Source organism: Alexandromys fortis, unplaced genomic scaffold (assembly GCF_014885135.2).
Source record: "Alexandromys fortis isolate MF-2015 unplaced genomic scaffold, M_Fortis_MF-2015_v1.1 scaffold_21, whole genome shotgun sequence".
In the NCBI taxonomy this organism is placed as follows: Eukaryota; Metazoa; Chordata; class Mammalia; order Rodentia; family Cricetidae; genus Alexandromys; species Alexandromys fortis.
Window position 1 is genome coordinate 15,729,285 of NW_026067905.1, and position 15,350 is coordinate 15,744,634.

General features: G+C 45.5%; 1 protein-coding gene and 1 non-coding gene across 2 annotated transcripts in view; one reads left to right on the plus strand and one right to left on the minus strand.

Moving 5' to 3' along the window:
* Positions 1–15,350, plus strand: part of Lamc2 (laminin subunit gamma 2) — a 64,739-nt gene that overhangs the window by 7,039 nt on the left and 42,350 nt on the right. The window contains exon 2 of the mRNA XM_050135344.1: positions 13,278–13,466. Within this exon, the coding sequence (XP_049991301.1) occupies positions 13,278–13,466 (189 nt within the window). The remainder of the gene's footprint in view (positions 1–13,277; positions 13,467–15,350) is intronic.
* Trnak-cuu (transfer RNA lysine (anticodon CUU)) lies at positions 13,747–13,819 on the minus strand. The gene has a single exon. It is a non-coding gene; the product is annotated as a tRNA-Lys (tRNA).

Sequence of the window (15,350 nt, forward strand, 5' to 3'; positions counted from 1 at the left end):
CTCTCTCTCTCTCTCTCTCTCTCTCTCTCTCTCTCTCTCTCTCTCTCTCTCTCTCTCTCTCTCTCTCTCTCTCTTTCTCTCTCTCTCTCTCTCTTCTCTCCTTGAACCTAGATTCCTCCTCTTGTTCTCTCTACCTGTCAACCCTGTCTATCCTTCCTGTGCCTAGCTAGTAGCCTTTCAGCTTTCTATTAGACCACACAGGTGCCTTAGGCAGGCGAGGTAAACAGCAGCACATCTTTACATAGTCAACCAAATGCAGCATCAACCAAATGCAGCACACCTTTACACACTTAAAGTAATAGTCTGCAACATAAACAAATGTAACACACCTTTACACACTTAAATAATAGTCCACAACATAAACAAATGTAACACATCTTTCCATAGCTAAAGTAATATTCCACCACAGGTCATGCTGTTTCTAACACCTGGTGGGAGTTTTTATGGTCCATTTTCTTGGGGTATTTGTTACTTCCCTTGGGGGGGGTGTATAGCTGTAGTTGGGCCTCTAAGAGCCCATTAATTCGTTCTTCTGACTTCAAGCAGTACAATCATTTCAAGGAGGATTTTTACAGAAAATCATCTTACAAATATACCCCATGCACATTTTCCAAACCTTGTAAATGCACAATAATTACAGCCATCCTTTTGCTAAAACGCGGAAGAATAGCAGTGCCTAGTAGACAGGTACTTATTTAAGTGTGTATGGAAGGGGTTGTGGTGACAGCCATGAACTGGAGCTGACAATTATGTTTGAAAACTTCTTGCTCATAAAAACAGGGATTTGGGAGAAATATTTGTCTGCCTGGGCTCTGGTGTCCTTACAGGGTGTTGTGGGAGATACCGCTGGGTCATCAGGTTGAGTCACCTGCCAGCCACACAGGTGAATGCTAGCCTAGGTTGTGATGGCATGAAAAATGAACAGTGTGTATAATGAGCTAGTAGTGAAACTACCGTCTTTTGGCTTTGTAGTGCGCTTCGCTGGGGCCTATGCACCCCCGCTGCATGGGCAGCATGTGGATCGAGGGCCGTCTCAGTAGTTCTGGCTATGCTGACTTAAAATGCAACTGCCAAAGAGAGGATGGAATTCAATTAAAGGCCTCTTAGTGAGGGAAAGACCCTTATTCTAATTGTGTCATTTAAGAATTAAACTGGAACAGACATTCACACACTAAGCCTTAAAGTTCAAGATAAGTTTGAATGATGAAATATTCATACTTTGTTTTATTTACTTAAATGGAGGATCATTTTAAGATGTCAGAAAGAGACATTTCATGGAGGAGATTTTAAAACTCATAAATCTCGGAGCTGGAGAGGTGGTTCAGAGGTTAAGAGCACTGGCTGCTCTTCCAGAGGTCCAGAGTTCAATTCCCAGCAACTACATGATGGCTCACAACCATCTGTAACAGGATCTGATGCCCTCTTCTGGCCTGCAGGTATACTCGCAGAACACTCATACATAAGATATAAATTAAAAAACCTAGGAAATCCTTATGACTTTCTCATTGTCACACATAAGCATGGTAGGAAGTAGCATTTTCATCTTATGTAGCTCAGATTTGAAGACTGCTTTTTTTTTTTTTTTTCAGACAGGATCAAAGATTCTAATGAGGCTGGGACCAAGTGACAGCTGCAGGGTGTATTTTGCTTTGGATTTTGTAAGGATTGTATGATTCGAATATTTGTAAAATAAATTTAGGAATACATTCGATAGATTCCTGTCACCTTTGATCACTGTTTTTGTACTTCAAGCAGCCTGCAGCAGGTGTTTTAAAGGGGAGTAAATGTTCTCTCCTTAAGCCTTATTCTCGGAGTTCAGCGCAGGTGGACTTCTTACTGCAGGATCTCATGATAGGTGAGTTATCAGAGATGGGGGGGTGACAGTTGCTTCTGCTGAAATACTAGGGTTGCTAGTTTACGGGAGACCAGTCATTTGACCCAGAAGTAGGGCATGGTGTCCAAGAGGAAAAATGGACATCTAATGTTTAGTGTAACTTCTTTGAACAAAGGGAAGAACTGTTTGAGATTTTTTTTTTTGCCTTAACTCACTACTCACTATTCCCCATGATGGTTTCCTTTTACAAGAAAGGATTATAAGAAGCAGAGGAAAGGAAGACATCAACTAAATAGTGTAAGCCAGGCTGCTGAAAGTCCTGCAAACCCAGCTCTACAGGAGGGTGAGGCAGAAGGACCTCAATTTCAAGGCCCGTTTGGATCATAGAGCAAATTCAAGACTACTCTGGTTAATGTGTGTGATCCTGTTAAAGTAAAAGAATGAATGAGAGGACCGAGGTTAGCTCTGTGGTAGACCAGTCACCTGGCTGTCTAGGCTCCGTGCTTACTATGATATATATTTAGTCATATGGAGGCATTATGTGAAACTAGGCTGAAAAGAAATAGAATCAGGGGGCTGGAGAGATGGTTCAGCAGTTGAGAGCACTGGCTGCTCTTCCAGAAGACCTGGGTTTAATTCCCAGGACCCCCATGGCAGCTCAGAACTGCTGCTCATAACTCCAGTTCCAGGGAATCTGACACCCTTACACAGACACACATGCAGGCAAAACACCAATGCACATAAAATAAAAATAAATCATTAAAAAAATAAATAGGATCAGAGCATGTTCATCCTTATAGGCAGCATGAAGGAATCCCAGTGTTTACTCTTAGAAGAAAATAATGGTACTAGAAAGCTTTAAACAGAGAGGAGCTAAAATTTGAGAAGATATTCTGGCTGCTGAGTGGGTGGAAGGAAGCGAGAGAAGCCTCATAGAGTCTGGTCAGAAAGCTGTGTCAGTTTTGATTTGCTCAGGGTTGGATCCAGAATGTCCATAGTGGAGACAGACTTGAGTGGACTTAAGCTGCTTGGTGGGTTAAACTCCAGTGTGGGATAGGCTAGTGGCAACTGGGGTAGTTGTCTCTGAGTGGTGAGGTTGACTTCCAGCCTTCTGACTTGAAGCAGTGAGGTTTTGTTGTAATCTGTTTGATTATTTGTCATTTTGGGACAGGGTATCACTGTGCAGCCCACTTTGGCTTCTTAAACTCTAGTTCCACCTGCATCAGTCAGTCAAGTATGGTCATTATAGGTTTCTGCCACCATGCTTGGTCTATGAGTTTATTGTTAAATAGGTTTTGTCCAAAGATATAGCCAGCTGGATAAGTGGAGTAGATGATTGAAGTTGGGAATGAGGTTTGGTCGGGGAACGGTGTTGGAAGGTGACACCTACTTACAGTGGTTATGAAAACCCTTGTCTTCAATGGGAACGTCAGGAGAGTTCCAGAGAGTGGGTCACAGGGCACGGGACTGAGTCTTGAGGAAACAGCATTTGGAGTTGGGGAAAGGTAGGATTCAACAGGGCTTGGTGGTGGAGATCTACCGCCAGGAGGAAACCGGATCGTATGACGCCACACTGCCTAAGAGGGCTTGAGAAAAGCAGGAGGATCTGATGTCTCGGAAAGGGAACCCAGAACCAGGAGAGGAGCCAAGAGACAGGCAGCTTTCCCTAAATAAGGAAGACAGCTCCGTGTCAACCTTAAACGTTCCTACTGGATGCATTCACAAGAGATGACTGTAACGCATGCAGAGCTGTACCCAGAAGCTGAAATGGCAGTAGAAGCAGCGAGGCTCGCATTGGCCAGCACAGCCGGTCAGGTTCAAACTTGCCGCTGAGATGCCTGGCTCCTGAGGTAGTACTGCTTACGTGGCAAGCACGCTGCCCCATCCGGACCTGCTGAGCTCATGCCCCCGGCCTGCTGCACCCCTGCCCCTCCTCCGTGTAGCCCTCGGCTTGCTGCCCACCAGTGGCTCCTGTCTCATAGGCCAGGGAGAGATGGTAAGACCAGGACAGAGATAGTTCCTCTGGGGTTAGAGGCAACCTGCCAGAAAGTTCCCGACCTTCCTTGAAAACATCTTCCTCTCTGGAGTCTTTGCTTATTTCACTGTGGAGAGTTTTGTGTTGAAACAGTCATTTTCTTGTTGTTGTTGGTTTTGTTATTTTAATGCAATGAATGCCATACAGAAACAATAACAAATGTGTATTGTATTGGGAGATTTCTGAGCAGTTCTGGGGTGCAACCTAGAGGTATTCATGTAGTAGACACTGAACCCCTGAGCTACATTCTCAGTCCTACATTCTGTGAAATGTCAGTTTATTCCTGGACTTCTGGGGAATTCTGAGGTTCTGGTTTTTATTTGACTTTTCTGTTTTTACACTATTTGCTAATTTATTTATTTGTGTGTGTGTGTGCGGTTGTGCACGTGCCACGGAGAACATGTAGAGAGGTCAGAGGACAACTTGTAGGAGGGTTTTCCTCTTTCCACCATGTAGACTCTGTGTCTTGAACTCAGGTCTTCAGACTTGGCAGCAAGCTCCCTTACCCACGGAGCCACCCCCACCCTGAATGGCGATTCTTAAGGTCAGATTGCCTATAGTATGTCTCTCCCTACTCCCCCTCCTCCTTCTTTTCCTGCTCCCTTCCATCTCATTCTATCCTAGCAACAGTGGGGCCAAGCACTGGACCAGGTTCCGTTGGAACAGAGGAGAGAGAAGTTCTAGAGATGAACTGAGTAATGCCCACACATATGGTGCTGTAGACAGGAGCGGTGAGCTCTGTGGTCCCGTAAGGAGGATTACTTCCGGTATTCAGAAAGAAGTCTGCAGGTTGTGAGCAGGGAAGCGCATCATCTAATCCATGTTTCTTAGAGCATCCAGTCAGTTCTGCGGAAATGGAAACCCGAAGATCAGAGGTAGCAAAGAGCTTAGGGTTCTGAAATTCGTGCAGGGGTCTAGGTGTTGAGGCCCAGGGGACAAGGGAAAGAGAGTTAAGGACATGGGCCGCGTATGCAGGGTTTTCAAAGGAGTTTGTGTCTTTTCATTTTGTCATTGCCTTTAAGGCACCAGCAAGCCCAGTGTTCACACACTGCTCTGAGGTGGAAATCAGATGGCTCTGGTGAAAAGTTGGGTGCATGTATTATTTGTTTGTGTGGGGTTTGCTGTTGTTTGTCTGTCTGGGACAGATGTAGGCTAGGCTCACCTCTGACTCACAGCGGTCCTCCTGCTTCAGCCTCCTGATTTTCAGAATGACAGGCATGTGCTCCACACCTGGTGCACATCTTGCTTTTAAGTTTAGCACAAAAGATGTGTTCTCTGTAACACCGGCGATCCTAGGCCTGCCAAGTTCTTACAATGTCTGGCAGCTGCTTGTCCCAAAAGATGCTATTTTCTTATGGGAAGTTTAAAAAGCTTATTGCCTGGATGAACCTGTGCGGCGCCTGGTGCTATCCCACGGCCTGGCCCCAAGCACAGCCTAGGAAACATCTTCAGTTTCCTCTCATTCTCCCGAGTCTACGGCTTGGAAACAGCCTTTGCCCCTCGGCTTCCTGTCCTAACTTGTCGGAGGCCAAGTGAGGGGTGGGAGCGCTGGGAACACCCCAGAGGGATTCCAGGCTCCCGGGCTCCATTGTTCCTTTGATCTGTGCTCCTGAGGAGCGTGGGTGGTAGTGGGTGGACCAGCCCACGTCTGGCTGCCTGGCGGTCTCGTAAGAAGCACCTGGAGGGTCAGCGACCAAGCTATCGGAGTTATCATTATCACACATACTGCAGCAGCGCACAGCACCGTCAGACACAAGTGCCACCCACGCTTTACTAGACTTACGGAAATATGTGAAAATCTTTGTAAGATGATTCCGGTTCCGAAGTGTTTATTTAGGGCTGGAGGTGAACTTGATGAATTGCATTCCTTTATCTGTGGGGAGAACCTGGCTGGCTGTCAGGAGCTGGAGTGAGGGGACAGAGAAGCAGATGAGATTTGAAGAGGTGTTTCTGACTTGGAAAGAGGGCATGTGAATGGCTATGCAGAGAAATACTGACTGGGGGTAGCAAGAGCGACAATGTCGATTTGAGTCCCATGTCCAGGGTTCATATGTGCTTTTTTATTCTGTTTGTTTTTTTTTTCTTATTAGTTTTTGTTTCTCTGTGTGTGTGTGTGTGCATGCATGCCAGCACATGCCACAGCCCATGTGTGCAAGTCAGAGGACAATTTATGGGAGTCATTTCTCTCCTTCCACAATATGGGTTCCAAGGATTGAAGTTGGGTTGTCAGGCTTGATGGCAAAGTGTCTTTCTTTATCTGCCGAGCCATTTTGCCAACTCTGATTTTGTGTTTTCTGGTGCAATATTTCATAATTTTATCTATCTGTATATATGCATGTATATATATTTAAATTGTGTATATGTGTTTGTATGCACATGCATGTGTGTACTAACATGCGTGTAGAGATCAGAGGACAATATTTTTCCTCAAGAGCAATTTTTTGAGACAATCTCTCATTAGCTCTATGCTCAGTAGTTAGGCTAGGCTGGCTGGCCAGCAAGCCCCAGGAACCCAGCTTTGCCTCCCCAGTGCTGGGGTTATAAGCATGTGCCAGCACGCCCATAATTTTAATGTGGGTTCTGGGGATCAAACCCAGGTCTTCATGTTTGCCTAACAAGCACTGACTGAGCTATCTCTCCAGCCCCTGTAATGACATCTTAATGCCAACTCTAGACTCAGGCCTGCACATAGGGAAGCTGGAAAACATGGGTAATGTGGTGTTTAGTGAATATATACAAATTATATATGGATCCAACATCATCTTTGGAAAAATACATTGGTAGCTCTCTTATGAAATTTTGCTGGCTCATGAAGTATTAGTGTCCAAGCACCCAGTGTAGTCTCCCTGTTGCTAAGTGGTATCTATTAGTTCAACAAGATAAAGTCAGGTACGGTGGCTCACAGTGCTGGGGGGAAGATGAGATGGAAGAATTGCTATAACCTAGGCTGTATAATGGATTGTAGGCCAGCCTGGTACACACACACACACACACACACACACACACACACACGGAGGTAAATGGAGTAGGTGTGCATTTCCTGGGCTAAGAGCACAAGAGGGAAACTCAGTAAACTACACTATGCCAACGTGATGGGGGCATGGTGGCCCACTCCTAAAGTCCCACACACTCAGGAGCTGAGGCAGGAAGATCTCAACCTGGAAGCAAGCCTGGCTACACAGTAAGCTTCATTTCAAAACAAAAACAATAAAATCTGCCAAAGAGGTGCTTTGGAAAAAAAAAAAAAAGAATTTACCAGAAAGGGTAAAAGAAAATTTATAGCCTGGAATAAAATAATAAGGAATAATTTGTTATGCTTTTATGGTTGTGGTAACTTACTAGAAAGTCACTGTGTCCAGTAATAAATGGGCAGAGACCATAGCCAGGCAAGTAGTAATTTAAAAAATGAAGCATCAACTAGCAGAGAACACTTTTCAACCCCCCCCCACCCTGCCCTGTTCTCTACCCCATTTTTACAGTTAGTTCTGTTTCCTGGTTTATATATTGCTCCTTAACAAGCATCACTATCCCAAGGAGTTCTCTGTGCCACTCATTTGTCTTGGTTATCTGACACCCAGATTCTCATGCAAACTCTGCCAGGGCTGGGACAGATGCTGGCTTTGTTTGCTGCTGGTCCTGGAGCTTGGAGTGGCCTGGCACATATTAGACGCTCAGTGTGTATTTGTTCAGAGTGGATGACTGAAAGGCCTGCTGCTGACTCAGGGGATGCCCAAGACGCTTGTCTTGACTTGCACGGTCATCACTTGCGTGTGTGTCAAGGCCTCCCGACGAAAGCTGGATGGTTTATTTATAATGTTTGACACAGGGTCAGAGTTTGGAAGAACAGCAACAAATCTGAAAAATGAAAGTGGAAAAAAAAATTCCAGGCATAAAATCAAGCGCATCTAAACATAAGGGAAGGAAAAGTATGAAAATAAGGACGTTTTTAGAATTTCCTCTTATTTCAGAATCTATTGTGGGCTTGCATTTCGGTCTGTTCATCTAGGCAGAGTGAGCTAAGTTGGACTCCCATGGAGGACAATAGGGAAGAGTGACTGCTGAATTTGTATTTTTAATCCATGTGCAGACACATGGGGGTAGATGGAGCTCTTTAACTGGTGGAAGCACAGATTTGTCTAGAGGGGTGGTGCTGGGGTCGGGTGAAATCAAAGCTCAAACAGTTCTGCAAAAGAACCTCTATTTAGAGCAAAGCAATAGAAAAGGTCGGAAGATGCGGCAAGGAGCATTGGGCCATATGAGTGAAGACACTTATGTCCTGATTATTGTTTGTATTTTCTTCTGGAATTCAAGAGATGGAGGAATTGGGTTACTAAAGGTATAGTATGTGCGGTTCTCTATTTTGATGGATTAGGTCATATAATCATTTTCTTTGTGCATGTCCTTTCCCTCAGGGCATCTGATTTTAATCGCACGTATGACCAGTATGCATAGGATGATAAACACGGGCTTTTGCCTGGACATTCACTTGAGGACACAGTTTGCCTTATTTTATGTGCATCAAAAATCAGCTCAGGCTGGTCTACTCTTTCTAGTTCTCATGCCTAGATGCCTTGAGAATAGAGACTATACTTGGATAGACACTGTCTTCGTTTGATGGCTATTAGAGGAAGAGAAGCATCTTATTGTTCAGAGAGGGGTGAGCATGCAGGCTGATGCAGGTGTGGTGGGCACCCAAGGTTTCTGGGTGCATTGTTTGAAGAGGGGCGTGTTTACATAGTGTGTGCAGGTAAAGAGCCAGGCTGCCGTATGCATCATTAGGAGAAAGGGGTGTGCATACCCCAAAAGCTAGTTAGCGCCCCCCCCCCTCTCTCTCTCTCTTTCTCTCTCTCTCTCTCTCTCGTTCTTTCTTTCTATAGAATCTCATTCTGTAGCCCAGGCTGGCCTGGAACTGTGCAATCCAGGTTGGCCAAGAACTCCCATCAATCCTTCTTCAGCTTCCGAAGTATAGCAATTACAGGTGTGAACCACCGCATTCAGCAAGAGGTTTCCGAAAATTCAAAAGAGCATCCATTTATTGGTTCATTCGCGAGTACAGAACAGCTGCTATGGAGCAGCTCCGAGCGCTGTGTGGTACCCAGGGATTTAATTTTCCCATTTCCTGTCTGTTGGAAGTAAGAAGCAAAGAATAGTACTTTACCCTTAACACAGCTTTGTTTCCTAAAGAATACTTTAAAAATATTTTTGACAAGTGTTTAAAATTCAATAGATTTCCTACACAAACCCAGATTTCTATTTCCTTTGAAAAGTATAAATGGAAACCCTGACTAGAGTAGCCCTTCACCTCGCTGCTGGCTGCTGGCTGCTGGCTGCTGGCTGCTGGCTGCTGGCTGCTGGCTGCTGGCTGCTGGCTTCTGGCTGCCATCCCCTGACGGTGAGAGCCATTTTCCCTTAGGTACGCTGACACAGTCTCTCTACCGGTTAGCCTACATCTAGTCCGGTGGATGCCTGGGGTCACCAGTGAACTCATGGTACTAGCTGATAAGAAATGACCCCAAGTGAAAGAGACTCATATAAACTATATTATGTTTATTTGATTAAGTATGGTTGCAAGAATATTCTGGAATTTAAAATATGAGGGGTTTTGGTTTGGGTTTGTTTTATTTTCTTCTCCCCTAGTTAGGAGAGCGAGTTGTCATTGGTTATAGGGACATGAGCCTAAGGAGAAAATTTGGAGGAAGTCGTGGTTCAAGAATAGACCAATGGCAGAAAGAACAGTTCTATGCAAAAGAAACGGTGAGTTTTCCTCTCATTGTGTGTGAGCGCATGAAGCCTCAATGTTGCATCAGTACGGTTCAGTGGACCCTTAACCCTGCCTGGTAACTTCAGAGTCCTGCAGGCCAGGCTACTAGGAGAATCTTCAAATTCTCAAGCAGTGCAGACCCTCAGTCTGTCTGTGGGATGTGCTGACAAACCCATTATCCCAACACTTGGGAGATGGGAGCAGAAGGGTCAGGGTTGCAAGGTCATTTTCAGCTCAGACTGAGTTCCAGGCCAGCCGGTGCTACATGAGATCCTGTCTCAATAAAACAAAACAACAGTCTGCTCTGAGTTAGAAGGGCTAATGTGGTTGCTTGGAGACTGTGCCTAGGAGGCACGGGCAGGGGGGGCACTGGTTCCTTGGCTGGCACAGTAGAAGAGCCTCACAGGGACCTAACACATGTGATGGGCGTACCCTTCCTCGGTAGAAATTTCACAGCACTTGACAGCTGTGTGGCGCATCTGCTGGAGATTTTAACAATCAGCTTCACCAGCAATAGTTGGGAAAGACTCAGCTTGGCAATGGTTCTGTGGGAGAAACGGAAAACAAACACCTCCAGAAGATTTTAATTGGTAACAAATTCAGTACGCTGTGAACTTAAGGAAGCGTTGGGTTTTGTCCCTGTAATGAAGGTGTCTAGTCTTAGACTAGACGGGATTCTGTTATGAGCTGAACTGTTCAGACCTTGAAGGACCATAGTCAGTTTTTGTCTTTTAAGTAAGGAATGGGCAGCACAGGCCATTAACCTCAGCACTAGGGAGGTAAAGGCAGGAGGATCAAGGCCAACCTGGTCTACTGAACAAGTTCCAGGACAGTCAGGGCTACACAGAGAAACCCTGCCTCAAAGCAAAAACAAAACAAAACAACAACAAAAAGAAAGACAGAAAAGAAAAAGAAAGTAGAAGGAAGAAAAGGTTTTTTTTTTTTTTTTTTTTTTTTTTGCTAAAGGAATAGTCAGGAAGAATCTGGAAACCATGACAGAAATGGTTGACATGCCTAGATCTAAAAATTGATCAATGAATGGAAATGAGAAGAGTGTGTGTGTGTGTTTGTGTGTGGGTGTGTTGTTTTCCAGGGAAGAAGTAGGAACATGGTAAGAACTCTAGAGAGGTAGACTTAAGACTACTCAGAAATGACCTGTGGGCCATTGAGAGAACTCATTGGGTAAAGACTCCCGCCACAGAACCAGACAACCTGAATTTGATCCCCAGCACCTGTCTGGTGAAAGACAATGTCTGACTACTGTAAGCTGACCTCTGGCGTCCACATGTGTGTTATGGTGTCTGACACTCCCCCCCATGCAAAAATATATAAAATGATTTGTATAACCAATGCACATAGTTGGCATGTGTGTGTGTTTACATGATTATGAGCTATTCCAGAAGAGGCCATAGGACCTCTGTACCAGACTAGATTCTTGAGAAAGGGAAGCAACGAAGACAGAGGCTTTGGAATCTCAAAAACCAGGGAGCAAATTCTGTCTTTGCTACTTAGTGGTGTAACATAAGGCAAGATTCATACCCCTCTAAGCATTCATCTCCCCATCCCCTAAACAGAGAGGTTAAACAATATCATGATGGTTAACTGACTAATGGATGTAAAGTCCCAGAAAGAGAGCAGCTTGGTGGCAAGGAATCTCTGTAGATAAAGGCACTTGCTGCCAGGCCTGAGGATCTGAGTTCGATCCCTGCGTCCCATATGGAGATGGAACTGATTCCCCAAAGTTGGTCTCTGTTCTCTACATGTGTGCAGTACCATGCACACATAAAATCACAAACCACACATACAGTAGATATAATAACATTTAAAATAAATGAACCAGGGTGGCTCTGGGGTGATGTTACATATTCAGGGAGCCAATGAGATTGGTGGCAGTAGATTGTGGCTTCAGGAATAGACACGGGGGCCTACACAGGACCGCCGCTCAGCATATGGGGCACATTTTCTGGCTCTATGGTTATTTCTCTGGTAAAAATCTACGTTCTGGACACTCTAGAAACAGCTGCGCATGCACCAAGGCGTTTCCTCACACACCAAGGCTACACGACCAATGAAGACAGCGTGGAAAGATTTGCCTTCAGACCCTATGGTTCAAGCTTCTTCACCTTCAAGTGTTGGTTTTCATCTGTTTCTTCTGAGGGAAGAAAAGGAACTCTTGCAAGGGCACTGACTGGTCCTTATTCAGACAGAGCCTCTAACAGGTGCCAGGCACATTTTGTAGAGGAGGAAGCAAGATGCAAAAGTGAAAGCGATCTGCCCAATAGATATAGCTCACTGGTAGAGTGCTTGCCTAGTATACGCAGAGCCTTGGGATTGAGTTACAGCCACATTCCCAGGAAGGAAAAGAAATTTGTTCAAAGAAATGTTTCAGTTCTTTTGATTTCAAGGCCCATCGCTTTATCTTGTAAACCGTGATTAAAATGTTTTGAGTGTCTATAATATGTTGGACACTGTGCCAGTTATTCCCATATGTGACTGTCTTGGCTATTTAGACCCCCACACAGAGTTGGCTGACATTATATGGTGGTTTTCTCTACAAATGACTTTCGGAGGGACATGCTAGTGAGGATGAGAAGGAACTGGTCCAGTATAGTCAGACTTTCTTTGGGCCGCCAGCTCCCAAATGATGGCACAGAAACTTTTTATTAATTGTTAAAGTTTGGCCTTAGCTTAGGCTTGTTCCCAACTAGCTCTTAAAACTTAAATTAGAGCCCAGCGGTGGTGCACACCTTTGATCCCAGCACTTGGGAGGCAGAGATAGGTGGATCTCTGTGAGTTTGAGGCCAGCCTGGTCTACAAGGGCTAGTTCCAGGACAGGCTCCAAAAGCTACAGAGGAACCTTGTCTCAGAAAAAAAAAACTTAAATTAATTTATTTATATTAATCTATAATCTGCCATGGGGCTTATTATCTCTCCTCAGTATCATACATCTAACTTCCTCCATGTCTGACTGGCGAATCCTCAGCTTCAGATTCTTTCCCAGAAGTCCCATCTCTGCCCGGAAGTCCCACCTATTCTTTCCTACCTAGCTACTGGCCATTTAGATCTTTATTAAACCAATCAGAAGGTGCCTTAGACAAATGAGGAAGGACATAGGCACATCTTCACATGGTGTACAGAAATAATATCCCAACAGTCCAGATGGTCAAATCAGCCACTCACCCTTGCTGCTGTTGAGGGACAAATGGTGTATACCTTCAGTAGTGGACATCACAGACTGCTAGAGAGTTAAGTAAGAATTCATGACTGGCACTTCTCTTAGCTTGTTGACTTGCTCTTTTGGTTTACACAGTGACCAAACTGAATTCTCTGCAGATATTAAAAGCATGATTTGTCATATAAAAGCATTACCTAAGCCTTTTGGTTTCTCTTATGTAATTGGACAATTTGGTGACCCTGAATTTGTGCTTCCCAGACAATGATCACCCAGCACCATGTAACTGCTGCTTCCTTTAGGTGGAACAAGGGTCTTCATTATCCCCCAATGGCCCATGTCACTCTCTTTCCACTGAGTAGTGTAAGCCAACATGTAGTGGTGCCTGTATAACCGATTTAAACACCTGGGAGACTATTCTGATATTTTTGTTTGTTTGTTTGTTTCTGACACGCTCTCTTCCCCTCTTCCTTAGTGTGTGATTGCAATGGGAAATCCAGACAGTGCGTCTTTGATCCGGAGCTCCACAGACAGATAGGCAATGGGTTCCGCTGCCTCAACTGCAACGACAACACAGCCGGAGCTCACTGCGAGAGGTGCAGGGAGGGCTTTTACCGGCAGCGAGAGCGAGACCGCTGCCTACCCTGCAACTGCCACTCAAAAGGTAGGTGGGGAGAGGGCAAAGGAAGGAGAGAGCGGAGACAAGGGAGGGAAGAGAGAAGGAAGGGAAAGAGGATGGAGTGGTGTAGGGATAAGTCCCGCCCCTTAGGGGGCATGTTCGCCTCGGGCTAATGTTTGCCTATAAATTTGGCGGGGGTGCTCCCAGACACTGCTTCTGCTTTCCTGGTCTCCGCGGGAATGGTGGTTCTGTAAGTCTATTTCTCCATTAAAGCTGTATATATTTCGACCATCTGTCTGCAATCGTTTACGCCGTTACATTTTGGCGCCCAACGTGGGGCTCAAACCCACGACCCTGAGATTAAGAGTCTCATGCTCTACCGACTGAGCTAGCCAGGCTACGCGCTTGAGTCAGGGGCAAAATAGCCCGACGTTCAGTAGGACTAAAGCCGTGGCTTTGCCAGCTAGATCCAGTCCATTCCTTAGCTTCCCAGCCTCATGGCTGAGGTACTGGCTGTAGCCATGTTTACTGCCACAACTCTATGGCATTTCAAGGTCCCTGCCAGCAAGTAAGTTGCAGCATTCAAATGCTCTCTCTGTAGCTGACCTCCTGCCTTAAAGAATCAGAGTTTGCCCTGGCAGGACGGCCCAGAAAGCCGGCATTTTTAAACAGCGCAGCTTTTTTCCTGCTAAGGCTAAAATCCAAAAAGCATGCGTTCAGCTTTTCACCAACACCGTTTAAGTGTTTCGTGGCAGGACCTCTTAAAAGAGCTGCAAGGTTTTGCAGCTAAAGCTGAGTCAGGAAGCCTCTCTTTGATGAGAGCGCTTGCTTGCCTCTAGCAAGCAGAGTAGACCAAAGAGAGTGCTGCTACCAAAAAACCATGACAATGCTGTCATTTTGTTCTAGAATTACTTCCCAAGCTGTCTCAGGCTTTCAGTGGATTCAGTTGTCCACACGTCTGGGCGCCATTTTGTTGAAATTAGGAGTGGCGGGGCTGCGTCCCCAGCACCCCGGCTGCCTGGCTAGCTTATGCCCGAAATAACAACACACAAACTGTATTCATTTAAACACTGCTTGGCTCATTACTATCTAGCCTCTTCTAGGCTAATTCTCACATATTAATTTAGCCCATTTCTAATCAGATATGTAGCACCCCAAGGTGCGCTTACCAGGAAGATTCTAGCCTATGTCCATCTGGGTTGGAGCTTCATCGCATGTCTGTCTGCTTCTGAGAGCAGAGCATGGCGTCTCTGCTCCAGAGAGCAGAGCTGTCGAGTCTGAGCTCGCTTCCTCTTCCTCCCAGCATTCTGTTCTGTTTACTCCACCCACCTATGTTCTAAGCTACGAGGCCAAGCAGTTTGTTTATTACTTAACCAATGAAATCAACAGATTGATATATGACACTCCCACATCAGAGTGGAGAACAAGCAAGCCTAGAGGGAGATGCTGCACCACTGGGTCCCCAACAGACATTGGTCGTTTAGCAATTTCTGCCTGCAAGGGAACAGTTCTCTAACGGTGGGGTAATGGGAGGAGCAGGGTCCTCAGCGCCAGCTAGTTTGAATTCTAGTGCGGAGAGTCACATACTTTGTTTTCAGTACTGAGAATTTAACACAGAGCCTTGTACGTGCTGGGCAGTGTTCTACTGCTGAGCTATATGCCCTTTCAATGTTTGCAGTTTTGAGATAAGCCCTAAGTTACCTAGGCTGGCCTCTCATGCTCGATCTTCCTGCTCAAGGAGTAGCTGGAATTACAGATGAATGCTACCACACCTGGGAGTCAGGTGGCTAACTTTTCTGTGACCTGGGGACAAAGGAAGCTTGGTCTCTTTCAGTGACAGTTCTGCATATCCACCATTGCTTCGACCAGGCCGTTGAGAAGAGTGATTCGCTGGGTGTGGTGGCATCAGCCTGTAATCCTAGGCCTTGG